At 51.6% G+C, this 19,742-nt stretch overlaps 1 protein-coding gene across 2 annotated transcripts in view; it reads right to left on the bottom strand.

The window, feature by feature from the left end:
* The window catches only part of PLXNA4 (plexin A4), a 590,507-nt gene that overhangs the window by 336,896 nt on the left and 233,869 nt on the right, over positions 1-19,742 (bottom strand). For both annotated transcript variants that reach the window (XM_087860822.1, XM_045792629.2), the window contains one exon: positions 3,506-3,688. In XM_087860822.1, the coding sequence (XP_087716948.1) occupies positions 3,506-3,688 (183 nt within the window). The remainder of the gene's footprint in view (positions 1-3,505; positions 3,689-19,742) is intronic.

Here is a 19,742-nt window from a genome sequence, read left to right as displayed (position 1 = left end):
CACACACACACACACACACACACACACACACACGCACACATCAGAAAACATAAAAGACATCCAAATTGGCACTTTCCTCACCTCCTTTCCCTCTGCCTCATGTGATGTGTGCACTAAAGGAGTGAAATTATGGTCATCAGAGGTAAGGTTGTAAATGATGAGGACCCACACCTTTCAAACAATGGAAAAGTTAGTAATTTTGAGGGCAGCCTATGGATCACTACAGTCTAGCTCCCAGACCCCAGAAACCCACAGCAAACCTCCAAGCCCTCCCACCCATCCTTCCCACCTCGAGTCCCTTGTCGTATGGCAAAGAACTCTGCACGGCCCTTGATACACACAGGAGATTATTACAGGGCTCAGAGAAGACAACTCTGTAATTACGGCTACAGTATGATTTTCATTCTTCTCACCCCCTGGTTTCAGCAGCTCACAAAACTTCCCGCAAAATCCTCTTGCAGCCCCAAAGCATCTCACTGCTGGGCCTCTGCCCAAAAGGTGAATGTGGTCTGATAGCCTCTGGGAAAAGCAATACAGAGTTCTGGCAAGGAAAGGGGAGTGGTGCTCAGCGAGCAGGGGTGGTGGGAAATTCTATTGTTCCGAAAAAATAAATAAACTGGCCAGTTTTGCTTTTTATTATTTCAAACAACAGACTCGGCGGCCCAGCCTTCCTTTCCCAACTCAGACCGTCCCCTGGGCCAGCGGTGCTGAGTCCGCAGCAGCCATAGCTGGGCTCCAGCAAAACTATTAAAAAGACTGCCACTCTGAGCTCATGGAGCAGAAAGTTTGGCTGCCCCGACGGCCCGGCTTTCCCCAGGAGGGCCACTGGCTCATTCCCCCTCACATGACCCTCTGCTCTTACCTCTCAAATGTTTATGCTTCAGCAATCCCACCATTGCTCTGGAAATTAAATGGAACGTCCCAGGTGGCTGAAACAGAACTGTTCTTCTATACACTCCCCAAAGTAAAAAAAATGGGAATGCCAGCCTGATGTTTATAAAGCCCGAAGTCTCCTTGCCAGGTGTTGCTTGTTGTTGCTGGCCTGGCTGCCCTCTGGGGACACTTGAAGGCAAGGCTCTGCTTACAGGCTGCCCTATGAGCAATGTCTCTGTGCTCTATGCGTGCCCGGACTCCCAGAGGTGTCCTCAGCCCACCGCATGGAGATGTGCTGCCCTCTGACCTCCCATCAGGGGCCAGGCTTCCACGGGTGCAAGACAGCCAGCCCCCACTGACCTCGAGCCGCCCTCTGACCAACAGCACACATTTGCGAGTTGACTGTCTTGGGTTTACGACGCAGCCACGGCCGGGAAACACGTCTCTTTTTCTCCCCCAAGAGAAAATAACTGTCTGTTCTGTTATGTGCACTGAACTCTCAATGTTTATTTCACTGACACCAGCTCCTACAGGATCTACTTACACAGTCTTGCCAGCAAGTAAATGACCCGATGGTACAGGGCAGGAAGTTCAGCGGGTGCGAATCTTCTAGTGCACTGGGGTAAGTTACTTCTCCATTGCACTGAGATTGGGCTCAGTGGAGAAAAGAGGTAAGGCACCCCAAATTGTCTTGCTTACTTTTACTCTCCATAGTGCTTATTTACCCATCATGCCAGGCAAAGCAGGCCAACAGACATCTCATCGTACGAACTGCATATGGAAATGCCTTTGCTATTTAGAACTCCCTTTTCAAGCAAACCAAACTCACCGAATCATAATAAAGAATGAAATCATCTGAGCATCCAACAGAAACACCCTCGAGGCCCCTGCTCCAAAGCCTGGGCCCTTCTCTCCTCTGTTTATACTGAGGCTTATTGGACACAATTTCAGATGGTTTGTATGCCTGAGTCTCAGCTCACGGAAAGCTGGAAGCCATGGACAGAGGCAGGAGGAGAGAGCGGAGTCGGCCCGGGCTCCTGACAGCAGTTGGAGGTGACGAGCCACGGTGTGCACTAGACGGAGAGGCAGGAGGCGGCCCCACCCGGACAGGAGGCGCGCCAGGATGACACACCTATGTCTTGCATGTGGCATCTTCTGGGACGTCCACGAGGTTCGGCTCAATGCCTGAGCCAAAATCACCACAAGACGCCAAGGCAGCGGCAAAACATTCGCTTGTGTTTAATAGAGTCTTTGCAAAACGGCAGGGAACATGAAATACAGTTGCTAAAGCTATGTAGATGGTTACTCACACCATGCATTTGACACGTGAGGCCGTCCACTACAGCGCCACCGTTAGCTCTCCGGGCAGTACCAGATGGTGGCACGTCGCCCGCATCAGCCTTGTGGCGCCTCGTGGCATTTTACCAGCACAGGCTTCCTCTTCCAGATACTACCCGTGTCACTACTCCCCACACATCCCCCACCTCATACACACCTCTCCCCGCCTCCCCCCTCCGTACTCTCACACTCCAGCCCCACCGCCTGTTCCAAGAGATGTAGAATTTAAAGAAAGAAATGATAGTGAGGCTGTTACATAGTAGGATGGGAGAGTAGGCAAAGTCTTCTAGATTTGCCGAGAACATGTCCCCTTGACCACATGCAGCTGATACCCAGAAACACAGCAAAGAGAAAGTAGAGCTCAAAGCTATCTCAGACCGGGCAGTGCCCCATGTGGAATCACACAATATCCAGAGAATTCCAAGGGAAGTCTAAATGAGACAAGTAGGAGTTCCACATGGATTCACCAATATTTCCCTGGGACAAGACTGAAGTGCAGTTATCAGCCAACACAAAACAGAAGGTATGGCATTGTCTTAGGGCTTTGAATCCCATCAAGGGGGGCTCTCTAGGGCACCAGCTCCAAGTCACTGAGACGAGAAGCCTGAGCAGAGGTGCGTGAGAGGAGTCTTGGATGGAAGGGTGCTCCCAACACTGCTGAGGGGCCAACATCCCCCAGTATCCCGAGGCCAGCAAGCTTCTGGAGGATGAGGAAGAAAAGCTCATGTCCCAGATCACACCATTCTACTCCACCTCAAGTAATTTCTGTGCCCCCACAACGCCCACAGTTTCCTCATCCAACGATCTTAACTTAGCCCGGTCAACAACTCCAGCAGGTCCAGCACTTTCCTGCATCTGTTTCCCTGCACGGATTCCAGGTGGCTGCACCAGTCAAGAGGGCCGAAGCAAGAGGAACAGGGACATAACTTGCCTCTGCCCACCTTCCCCAACCAACCTGAGAAAGCCTTTGCATTAGGGCGCAAAGCTGAGCTGGACAGAGCACGCCGTTCAGGACGGCCTAGTGAGGCGGGGTAACTCCTCCACGAGCACACCAGCGCCAGGGAAGAGGGGCACCGACATGCTCACCCACTGTGGTTGCCGCAGCAACCCTCCGCACGAGGGCAGAGACGGGACAGGGTATCACTCACGACCTCAAGAGCAACATACCTCCTTAGCTCACACTTGTGTCACTGGCCCACCAGGGCCAAAGGAGCAAAACAGCATGAGATCATATCCATCCCAGTGGGGACAGATGGCTTTCAGAATAACCAAAATGATGGCAGCTCATTCCTACCTTCTTCAGCTTGCCACTTTTGGTGCCCACGAAGGCCAGAGAGTGATTCTTGTAGACGTATGCGATGACAGAAGTCATGCGGTCCCTGTCCTCCGTGAAGACGGGAATGCCACGCACCATCTCGGACACGCCCAGGGGGGCATTCATATCCAGGCCACAGAAATTATCATCAATGGTTAAGAGCTGAAAATTAAAAAGGAGAAAAATTATTCAGGAACATCAGAGCAATAAGCAGAAGTACCAAGTCAGGGAATGACAGGGCTAGAAGAATCCTTTTTTACACAAAAAACTCAGATCCAGAGAAACTGGGTGACCTGTCAACAGTAAGCCCAAGCAGGTGGCAGGACCATGGCAAAAAAAACCCAAAAAACAAAAAACAAACAAACCACAGATTACTAGAGTCTCTTTCCTCTCCTGGCCTCCACGGTCTCCCTGCCCCACCTCCAACCCCTTCTGGGCGCCATCTTGGTAGCCTAGATTGTCCATCATCACCATTACACCAGCAAGCACTGGGTCAACACCCATGAATGTGGGCTCCAGAGAGCTGTCCTCAGGAATAGGACGGAATGTGGCCTCCACACCTACAACTTACTAAGTTGAGCAGACTTGCCTCCAGATGAGGCAGAGTCCAGATGAGGACTCAAGAGTGTAGAACAGAGAACTAGAAACATTAACACGTGAATGACAATACCATGACAGAGGCATGTATAGACAATCAGTTGGGGAAAGAGAAATAGGAGAAGTTGAAGGTTCACAAATGAACTCAACAAGCCAGCGTGGTGCCTCATGATTCCCCATCTCAGGCTCCCTGCTTTTTTTAAAAGCGTGTTGAAGATGGGCAACCCTGGCCTTGTCATACCTACACCAGCATGTCCCCAAGGGTCTTCTGTGGAAGTCAAGTTCCCCCAAGATGCTCTACCAAAACAGGGCTCCTTGGGCAAATAATTTTGTACTGAAACATAGTACGTTCTAACACCACGTAAGAGACTTATTAACGATTAGTTACAGGAAAGGTCTGAAAAGTCTTTTTAAGAAGAAATACGTTTAACATTCCTTCAGCCTTTCCCAAACACTGTATTCCTGAAAAATGACTGGAACACCTAAGAGCATTCCTTAAAGAGAATATCCCCTGGATACCCTGTGTCCTGAAACTTGGACAATTCCAGAAGTCAGGGAACCAACAGCAAAAGCCTTTCCCCACGGTGTTCTGGCTAAATCTCTCCCAGTTTCATTCCAGGCTCCCAGATCTGCATTTGAGCACAGGGTCACAGCTGGGTTCTGTCCTACCGGCGAGTGGAGAAGACCTTGCCCTGACTGGCGCGGAGCCCCCAGCACACCCCCCGAGCAGCTCTGCTGTGGCACAGACTTTTCCAAGGCTCTAGGAACCTATGCCGGCTTTCCCCCTCCTTCTCAGAAGAACTGTGTGGCCTTAGAAGAGTTATTCCGTCTTCCCGTGCTTTTATTTTCCACTCTATAAAGATGAAGGAAACAAGCCCTGCTTTTTGATGGGTTTCCATAAAGCCTATAGAGCTCACGCCTGTAAACGTCTTTGGACTTTGCAGAAAAAGGAGTGAAATAAAATCCAAGGTGTCACTTTTTTAAAGGCTTCAATCCAGCCAGAGGAAAAGGCATCTGGAGAACCAGCAGGCAGACTCTTGCCAGCGGAGCTGTGTGGAAGTGGCCAACTCTGAGCTTTCCAGGGACTCAGGGGGCCCCTCAGCTCCCTCCCAGGATGGGGGGTGGGGGGCAACAGGCATTGCCCGTCTCAGGGAAGACAATGTGCTGAGCATCTAAGACTTCTCTCCGACCTCTCCCCTCCTTCTTATCATGGGGGCAGCTGGGGGCAGAGCTGGGGAGAGCCGGGGCAGGCCCGGGCAGGCCACGTGCAGAGCAGATGTCTGCACCACGCCTTTGATCCCCTCTGGCCTTTCTTGCGTGGTCTGGTCCAATAGCCCAGGCCAAACACAACCCCCAACCCCCCCCCCAAATAAAACAATATAGAAGTCAAAGTTAGGAGGGAGCTTTCAAGGTCTAATCTGATCTTTATGGTTCTTTCCTAAACTGAGGGGATGGGGGAGGAGACAGGTGGTGGATGGTAAAAGGGATAGAAAGAAAAGAAGGAAGAAAAATCCAGATAAAGAGGACGGTGCCTTCTCCCTGCCGGACATAAGAGCAGGGTGCGCGACCTGCCAGACGGGCCAAGGGCAGCCTACGGCATGCTGGGAATCCTCAGGGCCTTGCATGTTCCTGCCTCCACTTCATAAGGAGCCCTCATCCTTGACTTTCTTGGCCCTAAGCTGTGCCACAGAGACTTCTGTCATTATAATCCATTTTCCAAGTAGATGAGGCTGAATGATGATCCACACAGCACAAGGAGAAACTGAGGCAGGGAGCAAGGCAAGCCACATTTGACATTTTCCCACCACCCTTGGCACAAACACGTGCCTTACAGACATGGGGAGCCTTAGGCTGCCCAGCCCCAGAACTACATCTGAGTGGCCTGTTACCGAATACCACTCTTCCCCTTGGCTGGGCAGAAGACAAATAAACAATCGCTTACAAAAAGAGCATATGCATTTGGTCAATTGCAGCATTAAATCGTGGCTTACTCAGAGGCACCGAGTCTCTGCCACTCCAGCAACTTAGCAGCAAGGGGCCCAGGGAGGGATATTTTCATTGGAAGGAAGCAAGGACAGCTCAGCCTGGTGGCCTGGTGGCCAGGGCTTTGCCCATCTTCGGCTCAGGACGGCTCCCTGCGAGGCCCAGTCAGGAGGCAGGCAGTCTGCTCACCTGCACCTGGCAGTCACCCCCACACTGCCTATCTCAAGGTGCTGTCATCGGGCTCCAATAAGGCCAAGGCTGCAGCTGGGGTTCCTAATGTAGCATTGGGATTCCAGGGACAATGCTGGCTTTCTCCTGAGCCCCTCCCCCACCATGTATCAGTTTCTCCCTCTAAATAGGGCTCCAGGTGATAAAGGTGTGATGGAGGCCTTTGACCAGGTGCAGTCCAGGTCTGCATGGATGCTAAGATCCCCCAGCTGTGGTACAAGGGGGCTTACTCTTTGTTTCCTCAAAGCAGGTGCAAGCGGTGGGGGGGTGGGGATTTTTAACACTGAGGTAGCAGAAAAGACACAGACTCGGGTTCACACGGCAGCCCACTTCCCAACTATCTAACTTGGCATAGGCACCTCCTGTTCTCTGAGCTTTACTTCCCTTGACTATAATACAGTAAGACCGGACTGTTGTGAGGGCCAGGTGAGAAAGCAGGTGTGAAGACACTGGGTAAACTGGAGAGCACTCTGTCAATTCAAGGTGATATTTCATATTCGTTTTTTTAATGGGAATTCTGCCTGGAACGGGGGTAGGATGCCTGCAGAGAGTGTCCCTAGCATGGCTCCTGACCAGAGCAGGCTCCCTAAGGACACCACCATGCCAGGTCTGAGCTGCGGCCACAGGGCAATTAGAGCACAAGGGTGGTGGGGGAGGGACCCCATAGGGACCACAGGCCGGGAAGGGTGAGGTGTAAGGTGCAGATGCCAGGGCCGTGTGGGCCCTGCAAGGAAAGGCTAATTGGTGAACGCCTTCAACAGGTGAGGGCTGGCGTGGATTCCAGAACACCCTGGGCAATGGGGGAGGAGAGTGTCTGCTCTTGCCCTGGCCCAGCTCTCCCCTGGGTCCCATTAACAGCAAGATTAGAGCGGCAGCCAGAGGAGCCAGGAGTGGACTGCACCCCAGTGTAATCAGAAGCCCAGCCACTCCTCTCCCTCGCTGCTCCACAAACGCACACAAATGAGCCTTGGCCATTGTTATAATGCTTATTTGTTAGACAGCAACTTCATTCTCACCAAGGAAAAAATACGGTTCTGTTCCATGGGAATATATGTGGTGCTTACTTGGGCAACCCTGTGAACAGACAGGGTTCTGTTAATGCCTTACACAGGGCTACACCCTTCTGCCCTGATCAGGAAGATCCCAAATCCGCTTTCCACAAATGTCCTCATGGTTGCATGGCTTAAAATTAAGACCTGGATTCCAGGGACCATGAGCTCAAGGACAGGACCATGTCTTAGGTATCTTTGTACCCTTACCTTAGTTCCTGGTTCACAGTAGGTTAAGACATACGTGTTAAATGAATGGATGGATGGATGGATGGATGAGTAAATGAAAGCCTGGCTTTTGCAGTAGTTAACACTGTGGAACTAGAATCAGAATGCCTCCGTTTGAACCCCAACTCTACCACTTAATGCTGTGTGACCTTCGGCAAGGTATCTAACCTCTCTGGGCCTCAGCTTGTGATTGGTAGAAGGGGGATAATAATATGACTATATACTTCCTAGTGCTGTGGTAAGTATTAAACGATTTAATATGCATAGAACACTGTCTGGCACTTAGTGCCATGGGAGTATTCACTTTTATCGTTTGTCACCCGAGACAATTCCAGCCACCTTTGTGAGTCTCACGTTTTGGGGGAAATTCCTGGTATCTACCTCAGAGCGGTGTTACCACAATCAAAGGGCCTAATGTCATCGAGATCAAATAGCAAAAGTGGTACTTCCTAAAGATCTGTAAGGCCTGTGAGGCTGAAGGAAGGAACAGAGGAATGGGGTAAGATCCAGAACATTTGGCACTATTCACCAGGAATGCGAATTCTCCAACCGACCCCAGGTCTGCTGGATCAGGAACTCTGGGAGGGAGGCTCAGGAGCCTGCATCTTAACACCTTGCCAGGGAGGTGACGTAGCCATTCACCAGGTTTGAGAAGCACTGACCGAGGGCAGCACCGCCCAGGCAGGCATGGGAAGAGACCGCCTCGCGGCAGGGAACAGGGCCTCCCGGACCCGGACGCAGGGGCTCCCCGAGCGGTGGCGGCGGAGGTGGTGTGCAGAGCCGGAGCTGACACTCCAAATTACAATCTAATAGCTTACCGCGCTTCCCTCGCACACGGCGGCAAAGGTTACCGTGCAATTACGTGTCGCTACATACAAATGACAGAGCAGTTACGGTTACTTTACCAATTACGGGGAAATTGCTCCCACTCCGTAGAGAGACTGGCACTCTGAAAAGCTCCATCATCTCTGTGGAAAGGGGGTTTTAATTCTGCCCGCGTCCTTCCTCCAGCCGCCTCCCCAGGTTCCCGGGGCAGAGCTGCAAAGCGGTCACCCGGGGACCCCAGAGGTGTCCGGTGGTCTCGGTGGAGACTCTGAAGAGGGCGGAGGAAGACAGGCGACCTGGGAGACAGCGGGGGTGGGGGCGTCTGGTCGGGAGCTCCTGGGCACCGCCCCCAGCCCCGTGCCCTGGCCACAGACTCATAAGGAGCCCGTCACCATGACACCTATGCAAAACCTCCTGGAAGGCCTTGGGCGATGAGGCGGGCGGAGACCTGGTCCTGAAATTGTTTCTCACTCTGGCAAGCACGGCCCTTAGCCTGGTTTCTGCGGGCACCTCCCCTGCCCGGTGGGGCTGTCTCAGCCCCGCCCTCAGATGCCCCACCTTTGCAGAAGCCCCACATCGAGGCCTTGTTATGGAAAGGTCAGAACTAGGCCAGAGCTCAGTGATCCAAATGTGGTGCTAACGAGCTAAAGGTCACCAGGTCCATCTCCCTGTGGGCCAATTAGCTCGGCTCTAGGACAAGGCCTCTTCCATAGCCACAGGCCTCCCCTCTTACCCCAAGCACCGGCTGTTTACGAATATCCCGAATTGATCCAAAAGAGGCCAACCAGGTAAGCCATCAGGGATGGCCAGATGCCAGCCAACTCCTCCAAACGGGGATGCAGCGGCCAACCGCTTGGGGTCGGCAGCAGTAATCTCGAGCCCAGGATGGAAAATACAAAGTCAGACCTGGTCCTCCCTTGCTCTGCGGGCAGCTCCTGGTCCAGCAAAGAGAGGAGTCCCTCCATCTGGGAGCAAACCAGCTCTCCTGCCCTTACCTAAATACAAAAGTAGCATCTAGCCTCACGCAGAGGAGTCCTGGGCACCCCAGGCTCACCCCCAATGCTGGAAGATCAGACCATCACACAGGAGGAGAAGGTACTAGAGACTTGCCCAAGCTCACCCACTGAAGAGCCTTTAGTTGGGCCTTTTTCCATCAAACTTGTGGTATCTTAGGCTATTGGAACTCCTATGTCTATGAGGGGAAACTGAGGCACTAAATGAAAACACTCTTTACTGTTCCTCACTTAGTAAATGGCTTAAGAATGTGTAGGAAGGAACAAGGTAAACAAAGGCCTAGGTGAGGACCCAAAAATATACCAATGGAAATGACTCCTCTGTTTTTGCCCCTTCCCCGGTGGGGGAGACAGACCTGGGCCATGACTTGGACAAGGCCATCCGTGCCCTGCCTCAGTTGTACACACAGTGCCACAAGTACAGCAGGCCCGGGGAAGCAGTGGGGCTTCGCAGGAGAGGCGACGTCCGGGCTCAGCTCTGAGGGCTCTGTCCGGCACAGAGCACAGCCACTCTTTCACACCCTGGCAGTCTCAGAGAAGGCAAATAAGTCAACATCTTAGAATCCAACAGCCCCATTGAACAGAAGAGGAAATAGAGGTCTACAGGGCGAAATGACCCCCGTGGGACCCATTAATGGGAAAATGGTACCAGAACCCCAAATCCCCATCCGGAGGGAAAAAGCTGACCTTACACAGGAGCTTCCTCCAGGGTGGCTATTCCAGGTCAGAGACTGCTCAGGGAAGACCCCTTGCCTCCACTTCTCCTGCCACCCAGGATGAGGGCTCAGCCTTTCTGGGGTCTCGGGAAGCAACGAACCTTCCCCTACGGTGGAGACCATGGCCAATCATCAGAACAGGGCTTCCTCCCTTCCTGGGTCTGTTGGTCCCAAAGAAAAGCGAGAGCTGAGGCGCCTGGGTGGCTCAGTGGGTTAAGCATCTACCTTCCGCTCAGGTCATGATCCCAGGGTCCTGGGAACGAGTCCCGCATGGGGCTCCCTGCTCACTGTGGAATCTGCTTCTCCCTCTGCCCATCCCACCTGCTTGTGTTCTCTCTCTCTCAAATAAATAAATAAAATCTTAAAAAAAAAAAAGCAAGGGCTGAAGTTTTGAAAAGGAATATAAATTAGGAGAAAAAGAGGAGGGACGCCCACGAGGTGCTTGCTGATGTGGAAAACAAAAGGTCTTGGATTCCTCATGCTCAGCAGCCCTAAATTCTTCCCATTAATTAATTACATTTACACACACACACACACACCCCGAAAGCTGACCATAGCAGACTTCCGCTGGAAATGGGGAATCAGTGAATTACGCACATGGGATTTCTTTTTAAAGGGAGATATTGATCAGATAAGCTAAAGTAGCTCATACCCAAATACAGACTCCAGTGGTAAAGCGCTGCAGCACAAGCAGGCAATAATCACCCACTTACCGGGGGCCACAGCTCAAATATGACCACCACCCCTATGGTGTTAATAAACGCAAAACAGGGGCTGATGCCTTGAGATGACTCTGAGCGCCCTCTGACTGCAGGGGGAGAAGTAAGCAGACAGAATCCTCAGGAAGGTGGAAACATCTTCAGGAGGTTTCGTAGGCTTTGGTTTACCCTTACCAAAAGCTTCTTACTCCATAAAATAGTCCACGAGCCTGAGTGCTCATTTCTGAAACAAAGAAATCCCCCAAACTGGACTATGTGACCCACCAATTGCTTTCCTGTTCTCCATCAATTTCCTCTCTCTTCTCTGGGTTCTAACCTTCCCCTGAAGGTCTGTCTGTGGCCTTTGCTGACCTTGCAGGCTGAACTCTCTTGAGAGCCGGGTACGTCCTGCAGCAGGTGAAGGCCGGCCCTCACACCCCGGCTGTGAGCAGAGATGTCGGAAACGGAACGAGGGAACGAAGTCTCATCCATGTTGTTACTATCTCAGAATGATGCCTATATTGTGTCTTTTTCCATGAGACTGTAGGAGAAATGAATGTGTACGGAGACAGAGGGGGGAAAGCACAGTCACAATAACCCAGTTAGACAAAACCGTTACGGAAGGGGCTTCATGAGAAGCATCTCGGGGTTGGAAGAACAACCCAACAAATCACACCAAGGTTCCCAAGAGTCAAGTGCCCTGCTTCTGAGCGTCTTAAAAGGGTGGGTACGAAAATACAGGACAGAAGGTCATCATGTTGTAGGAGTTCTGTGTGTGTATGTGGCTTCTGAGGCAAACATTCACTGGACTAATGCACTTAACTAGCTACGAATCCATAGAAGTGATCTGCTAAAAGCAACGCTTATTTTTGTACTCATTTTACTATTTCTATGTGTGTTTGAGACTGTCTGTGCCCAGTGCCACCAGATAGCTAAGTGGTCTTTCACTCATTGTCATAAGCTATCCTTCTAATAGGAAGCTAATGTCACTATTTTGAGCTGTTTTCCCAGGAGAGAGGCATTAGGCCAAGCCCACTCTCTGCAGGCCTGGCAGTAACCAACAGTTAGCTGTAGCAATGTACCCCTCCTAGCAATTGCTGAGCGTAGCCAGCAAAGAGTAGCTCCAACCCAGGATAGGATCCCGGGGGTTGAACCCGTGACCTTCTCATTAGCTCAGCTGCTGACAGTCCCGGGTTTCTCCTTCTGATAAGCAGACCAGGCCCATGATACCATGACCAGAGCAAGAGAACCAGGACCCCAACTCCACTGGTCCAGTTCTGCTGATGGCCACCACGCTGAGGCTAGTCCATTAGCTGAAACTGGACCCTAGGGAAATATCAGGGAAGGCTTCTCGGCACTGGGGACAGTCCCAAGCACACCCCATTGGGTGCCACTTCTGTCCATTTGTATCTTAGCTTCAAAGGTCCCCAGTGGCTACCTGCCCAGGGCAAAGACATTCCACAATGCCCATCAATCCCACATTCCCACTCCCCTCCCAGGCTACTGCAGACGGCCTCTGCACCGCCAGAGCCGTAATTGGAGCAGGGCATGCCACGATGATTAAGTTTGTGTGTTTTCTGGCAGGCACTGGGAGGCAGTGGCCCCGCTGGCCAGGCTGAATTATGGGGTCAGCCATTCCCTTGTTAGTGGGAATAAATTTTATTAGCCCCACTCTTGTGGCCATGCATCCTCCCCTCTTGCTCCTCAGACCCGTGTGTGAGTCTGGAAAATGTTGCCTGCATGCGGGATAAATCAGCCAAACAAATCCTATTATACTTTGGAACACTGACAGAGACACAGTAATGACACCAAGACTGGGAAAAGATGTGGGCTTTCTTCTCCCGCAGATCCCGTTTCATCTACATGGACAGCCTGTGGGGCCCAGTCCACTAGGGGAAGACATGTAAATGGAGAGGTCAAATGGGAAACTCCCCTACTTGTCTTTTTGCCTTCTCTCCACGAACTTTGTTAAGGAAAAGAAGCAAGCACCCTGCACCGATGTGCAGTCATTCCCTTCTGCCTTGCAGAAACCAAGGGACACCTGAAGCTAACAACAGCAGGGAGGGTCTGGCTTGAAATGTTGCCTCTCCTTCAAATGCCTTTGCTTAGCATTCATAACACGTGCCGGGTGGACAGGCAGGCGAACAGGGCACATTCCAGGCCCGGGATATGGAACGTAACATCTGGGTTAGGCACAGCCCAAACCTCTCCAACGCAGATACTGGTGAAGAAAAAATAGAAGTCTGAAATCCTAGCAGTGTTATTAAGTCCCTTTTTGTCCCATCGGGTGGTTCTCATAAGCAAAGGAGAATATACAGGTGGGGCCGTGAAATGTTGAAGCATCTTACAAACACAAGGTGTTCTGTGTCTCTCATTATTTATTAATGTCTGTGTATTTCTCTTTCCTAAGGAGTCTCAACACGCTTTATGAAAGGGATATTATTTTTATCACCTCCTTCCTGGAGATGAAATGTATAATTCAAAGCAAAAGGGAAGCTGCTCACCAGCCCAGTGACATCTCATGAGCTGGGACTGGCTGAGACCAAGAGGCTCGAATTCTCCAGCCAGAATCACAGCCAAGACACCACCCTGTGAGGATGACAGGACTTGAAGGAAAGGCCCAGAATGCAGACCTGGACCGTGATGTCTGGCTGGTCTGTGTGCTCAGTGATGGAGAGACTCGGCTGCCGATGTTGGCTGGGCTGCCACACGCCGTATGGGGCGTGTGTGTGCGCGCGCGTGTGTGTGCACGTGAGAGGGATCTCGCTGCATTAGCTGCTCCGCGTAGTGTGTGGGTGGAGGAGAATACATCACAGAAAGAGGGGGAAGAGGGACTTAGGAGATGAGAGTAAGCTCGATAGTGGAACACAGCAGAGAGGCAGCAGAGACGGGGCTGACGGGCCTCTGAGGTCTTCTGGCTGCTGTATGTGTTAAAATTATGCATGTGGGGCTCCTGGGTCCCGTCACTCTCCCTGCTGACTCACCAGGCTCCCGCATGGCATTCTGGGGGGCATGTCCCCTTGCCTGGCCCAGCACACCACCCAAGGCTCAGCCACCATCCTGGACCCCGAAGCACCATGTGTACTTAGCTGGGATATGACTGTCATTGCAAACCCTGCTGGCCAAAAAGAGGGAGGTAGATGGCCTTCTCACCGGCGTACCCAGAACAGAAACCAAATCCAGGGGGAGAGAGGGAAAACTTGGCTCTATAAAGACTGGGGTTGCAGTATGGCAGGCCCCCAAATTCCAAACTTGAAGTCTGGAATACTGGGTCAACAGGCTGTAGGGGGTGAGTGCCTGGGCCCATGAGAAAGGGGAGGTGTGGCGTGAGCTCTCCGTGGGATTTGAGTGTGGTGTGCAGCGAGCACATTTGGTGGGCCTGCTGTGTGTGTGTGTGTGTGTGTGTGTGTGTGTGTGTGTGTCTGTGTGTGTCTGTGTGTGTGTGTGTGTGTGTGTGTCAGATGCAGTGGAGCTGAAGAAGGAGGCATGGGGCAGACAAGAGGAGGAGTTCCTGGTCTGAGCGGCAGGAGAAAAGCTTGCCTAGCGCCATGAACAACAGGATACACCCCATCCAGCCAGAGCCGCACTTCCTGCTGGCTGGGAACAGAAAACACCCCGAGCGGACGAGCAGAAACTAGCCCCCGGAGCCCGGGGTGGCCGCCTGACCATTCCGGATGCTCACTCTCATGGCATTTCAGGATCCCAGGCGCCAGACGAACCTGAATAACCGTACAGGCCGGGATGGGTGGCCAGCCCAAGACCGGGGCGGGGGCAGGGGTGACCCTGTCTCCTCTCAGGGCTGCCGTGCCTGCAAAGCCAATGCATACAAGAGTCAAAGCAAGCCACCTATGAGCAGGGTTCTCCTTCACCATTCCTCGCTGTCCGACATGAAGAGAAGCTTGGGGTTAGAAAGCAGAAGCTCAGTCCCTGTGCCTCTGTGAACCGTGTGGGGTAGAGCAGGGCTGGCGGGTAAACTCCAAGTCAGACAGATGCGTGGTTTAGCAATGGTTCTCAACCAGGGACTTCCAGAAATTTCTAGTTCTTGCAGTGATGGGGGGTGCCCCTGGCACTCGGTGCTCTAGGGTCCAGGATCCCGGGATCATAAATGCTCGGCAATGCCCAGACAATCCCTGCACCACAGACTGTCCCACGCTGGAAGCCACTAGCATACCACGGAGCACCACTGGGGAAAGCACTGGGCCAAGAAGAAAAGGAGGTGATGAGCCCCTCTGTAAACTGTCAGGCCCACTACAAATGAACCCCTGCAGTGGGAGTGCCAGGCGGCTCAGAAGCCACCACTCTCCGCTCCCACTGTGGAGACTTGACTGGTGTGAGGCTAGGATTCTGGATAGTAGTTTCCGCCCCAAGCACCTACATTTTGTATTGGTGGGTCACTCAAAGTTCGAGTCTTGGGGGGAACATGAAGAAGCTGATTTTTGCCCCATCCAGCCTTATCACACTAAAGCTGACACTCCCTGACTCCCATGTCCACTTCTCAACTGGATCCAAACTCAGAGAAGATTGAGTGGCGTGATTGACAACCTTTCCCATGACCAGAGCCATTGTTCCCTTCACACAGGCCATCGTCATCTGCTGGGGTGCAGCTCTATCCTGGACTCTTGGGCCCCTGGATACTGATGTCATTTCATGATTCTTGGCATCCACTGGGAGGGGGTACATTGCTGGGGCCTGATAAATGTTTCATCCATTCATTAATTCATTTGGAGGTGGAAGGGCTAGTGTTCCATGAGTTACCCCCATGGACAGCTATGACTGGGGGACTCTGGGAGGCCAGGCCACTCAGCCCATGCAGAACACAACAGCCTTGGCCCACAACAGCACACTCTCCAGCCCTGTTGCCCCACTCCGGGTCAGGAATGTCAGGGCTCCCGGGAAAGGCTGGGAGCAGTCACCGTGGCCTGCTCAGGGCCATGGCACATGACAGAAACCATAGGCAATGGGCTCCTCAAGCCAATCATCTTGTGCTCTGCAGATAGACAGTTTGGGGAGCCTGGGTGACAGCCTTCAAAAGAGACCAGAGACAGAGACCATCCCAGGGGTGAGCAGCAGAAACAGAGATTACATCTTGGCATTAACCCTCCTGGATGTGCAGAAGCAAAGGGCCTCAGGTTGGTCTTTAGTCCCCTGAATCCCAAGACAGAATGGCACCCCTGGCTGATGCCTCTAGAACCCTCTTTCTGCCCATGCCCTCCTGAGACCTATAGAGTAATTTTCAGACACTAGACCATTTGTCCTTGGATACCTGTTTCTCTTCATGCTGGGAAAACCAAGACACAGGGAAAGAATGGCCCAGCAGGCAAAGGTGGAAGCTGCTTCCATCACCCACAAGCACCAGAAAACACCTGGGCTGCTTCTCTATCCTCTACACCCAACACCCACTCAGAGATTTGTATTTGGCACACATTTACGTTCACAGCGACACGTTCCCATGAGAAGGCCACTCCGGGCCCACCTTCCCTTATCTCTAATGTGGGTTCCTCCAGCCTTCCCCAATTCACCTGGAATAAAAACAACAGGGAGCTCTCTGGGGGCCTGCAGACCGAGGTTCCAGCCTCACAGTGTGACACTTCTCCCTCAGTCTGGTCATCAGGCCGTGGCCCACCATGTGGTTCCTAAAACGCTCCACGGCAAGGCAGCCCACGCCACACAGATATTCCCTTTCCACGCCTGCCGAACACAGGTAGGGTGCAGCTGGGACCTAATGAGGGGGTCAGGCGCCCCAGGGCTCATACTGTTCCCTGCTCTGAGTGCTGAAGGCCTGAGTCCAGGGGAAGGAATGGGGATCCCAAGAAATGGGAGGGGCTGGAAGACCCTGAAGAACACCACGGGATGAGCATACTACCCTTAGGGAATGAAGACAACAGGAACGCAATAAAAATGAATCACTGGTCAAGACGTACAAACTTCCAGCTATAAAATCAGTACATCCTGGCAATGTAATGTAATGCATGGTGACTACAGAGTGAAGATACTGTATTATTGCTAAGTTGCTAAGAGAATAGATCGTGAAAGTTCTCATCACAGGAAGAGAAAATTGTAACTATGTGTGGTCAACCAGACTTAGTGCGGTGATCACTTTGCAATACAGACAAATATGGAATCGTTACGTTGTACCCCTGAAACCAATATAATGTCATATGTCAGTTATATCTCAATTAAAAAAATGAGCCACTAATCATACCTTCTCAAACTCTTCAGGTTGTAATTATGATAAAGTCCACAGGGAACACCCAGCCTACAAACACAAGTTTTAAAAGTCCGCCTCCTCGGCCTATGTTTCCCCTCCTACGCTGTCTTACAAAGGGAACGCTGTGGGACAAAGGCCTTCTGAGATTCTGTCCCACTTCACAGGCCTCCAGGGAATCTTGGCCTCAGAGGCAAAGAGAATTCTGGATTCATCTTGTCCATCCTTGCCTCACGGCAGGAAGGGGAAAAGGAAAGGAAACCAACAGCCACATAAATGGAAAGATGAAAAGCTGGGTTAGCAAACTGTGTGCCCACGAGAGCTCCTCCCCAGGGAGGCCCAGGACTCTGGCCTGGCTGACGGCCGGGGGAGCATGTGTGGTCTGAGCTGGGGCCAAATGAATTGAAGTCGAGGACCTGAGCACCGGAGCAAAGTAATCTAAGCGTCGGCCAAATCAAAGGAAACTGATACTTGACATTACAAGCTGGCGTGGCCTTTTATACTGGCTGGGGAGACAGGCTAGCCCGGTGTGGAGTTTCTGGCCTCCTCCTTTCTGCTCTCAGCCCTGAACTTGCCTCGAACTTGAAAGAGCTAATTAAAGCCCAAAGAAAAATCTAAAGCTTGTTATCTGGCTCTGTGACTCCCAGTCCTGGCATTAGCCTGTCTTGCAAAGCTGTCATCCCTCTGTTCTCTCCAAGGCCACCATGCGGCCTTAGGACCTACAGCTCTGCAGACTTCCATGATGAACTTTGCTTTTTGTGTTGTGGCAGGGAGCAAGGGCGGGACAAACTCCTGCCCATGGGCAGCCAGGCTGATCCCTGCAGCTGATTCTACTCCCAAAAGCATCACCCGAAAAGACAGAATTTGAGCGAGTTTTCTATGGAAAAATATCTACAGAAAAAATATCCAACCCATCTGATCTCAAAAGAACTAGCTATTTCATAAGCACACAGGATAAACTTGAATTTTCAAACACAAGGTGTGCAGGTAGGTGTGCATGCTAGTGGGGGTAATTACCTCATCTGTGCACACACATGGCTAGGTGTGCACATGTGTGCATGCATGTGTGCAAGTGGGATTTTCCTCAAGAGGCAAGCGAGACTTTCCTCAAGTGCCGTGTCTCTCGTTCTTTCTCAAAATGTGTGGGTTTGGGCAATTCATTTACCTTGCTGGGCCTCAGAATGAAGGTACAGACCAGAGGGTCTCTAAGGGCCTTCCCCATGCCAGCTTCCTAATGCATCTCCCCCAGAGAGCTGTATTGAATGTGTAACGTACATACACACAGCACAGCACCTGGCCAGTCCTTTATAGCCTGCATTTGGGAGAAACCCATGGCCCCCAAGTTCATAAACCTGTCTTCTCGACTCTACTGAGTGGATCAGCCACCACCTCAAACCAAAGGCTCCCAAGGTATGTCACCCGCTAGGGTTTAGTACAGTGGCATCCCCTCCACTCTCTGGCCTGGCCATGATTGTCAACTTATTGCTTCCTTCTCTGGCCCATGGTGCCTCTCCCATTTCCTCAGTGACACTAGGGGTCTCTCAGCTTTCAGGACCTCCAAAATGAAATGGTATCTTTAGTTTCAGCCCAGGCACCTGGAAAACTCACCAATGGAAAATTGCCTGAGCCTAAATGTTAGGGCACCAAAGACCAACCTTGCTGAGTCCCTTCCTTCTCCTCCATTTCCCCTACCCCAACCCCGAGTCCCAGTGCCCGCAGAATTCTCCCCCAAGCTACCCAGCTGCCAGTGCCCTCTGAGATGTGCTTGGCAAATAGCCATACTTCATGAAGGGAAACTTACTTTTAAAGTCAATCAAGATACATTTTCCTAATGTGGAATTTCACCAAAGTTAGACGGGCTGTCAAGAATTGCATCCATGAAGTATACTTCTAGCTGTATACGAATTCTCCTTTCTTCTCTCTAATTAAGATCACAGGATAGATTCTTCTCAAACTAGGTTCATGTTTTTTTTTAAGTGAACAATAGAAAGGGGAAAGGAAGGGACATGGGGTAGAGAAGATGCTCATAACTGAGCCTTCTAAGTCACTGGAATCATTTTCAAGATGAATAGAAGTCCAGCCACAGCAAGCCGGGCCATGAATGACTTGGGCTGGGAGAGGCAAGAGGCTATGTCCCCTGTTTGCATCTGTGGCCACCCAGCAAGACCCTGGGAAGGCCTCCTAAACTCACCTGTCATTCTCCCCTTCTTCCGGTTTCTGCTCTCATTTTGCCCTTTCCTAAAGATACCCAAGGAACTAAAAACGTAACACTCTTAAAGTTCTAGATCTATCCCAAATGTAGAATGATGGGCTCCATTACCCCCACTAATGGTTTTATTCCAAGCTCCCAAGAAACTGATTTGCAGGCATGGTCAGTACGAAGGATGGGTACATGTCTTGTATCAGAAGACACGATAATCTAGCCTCAACGATGCCTGGTTCAGATGACATCTCTATAACACAATCCCCGCTTATTCCTAGCATGTCCTCCTATAGCCACGAGCCAGCGTGGAGTAGAGAAAAGTGTCCAGATAGGAAATCTACCTTTCAGCTCCATCTCCAACTCTGATAAGCTCAGTGTCATAGACACAACACAACACATTTGAGCTGGTGCTGATCTGAGCCCAGTGAGACCCAGAGACGGGAGGTACTTGTCTCACTTGCAAAATGGGTT

The sequence above is a fragment of the Ursus americanus genome, chromosome 3 (assembly GCF_024610735.1).
Source record: "Ursus americanus isolate L20-20 chromosome 3, mUrsAme1.1.p, whole genome shotgun sequence".
Lineage (NCBI taxonomy): Eukaryota > Metazoa > Chordata > Mammalia > Carnivora > Ursidae > Ursus > Ursus americanus.
This window is presented reverse-complemented; position numbering and strand designations above follow the sequence as displayed.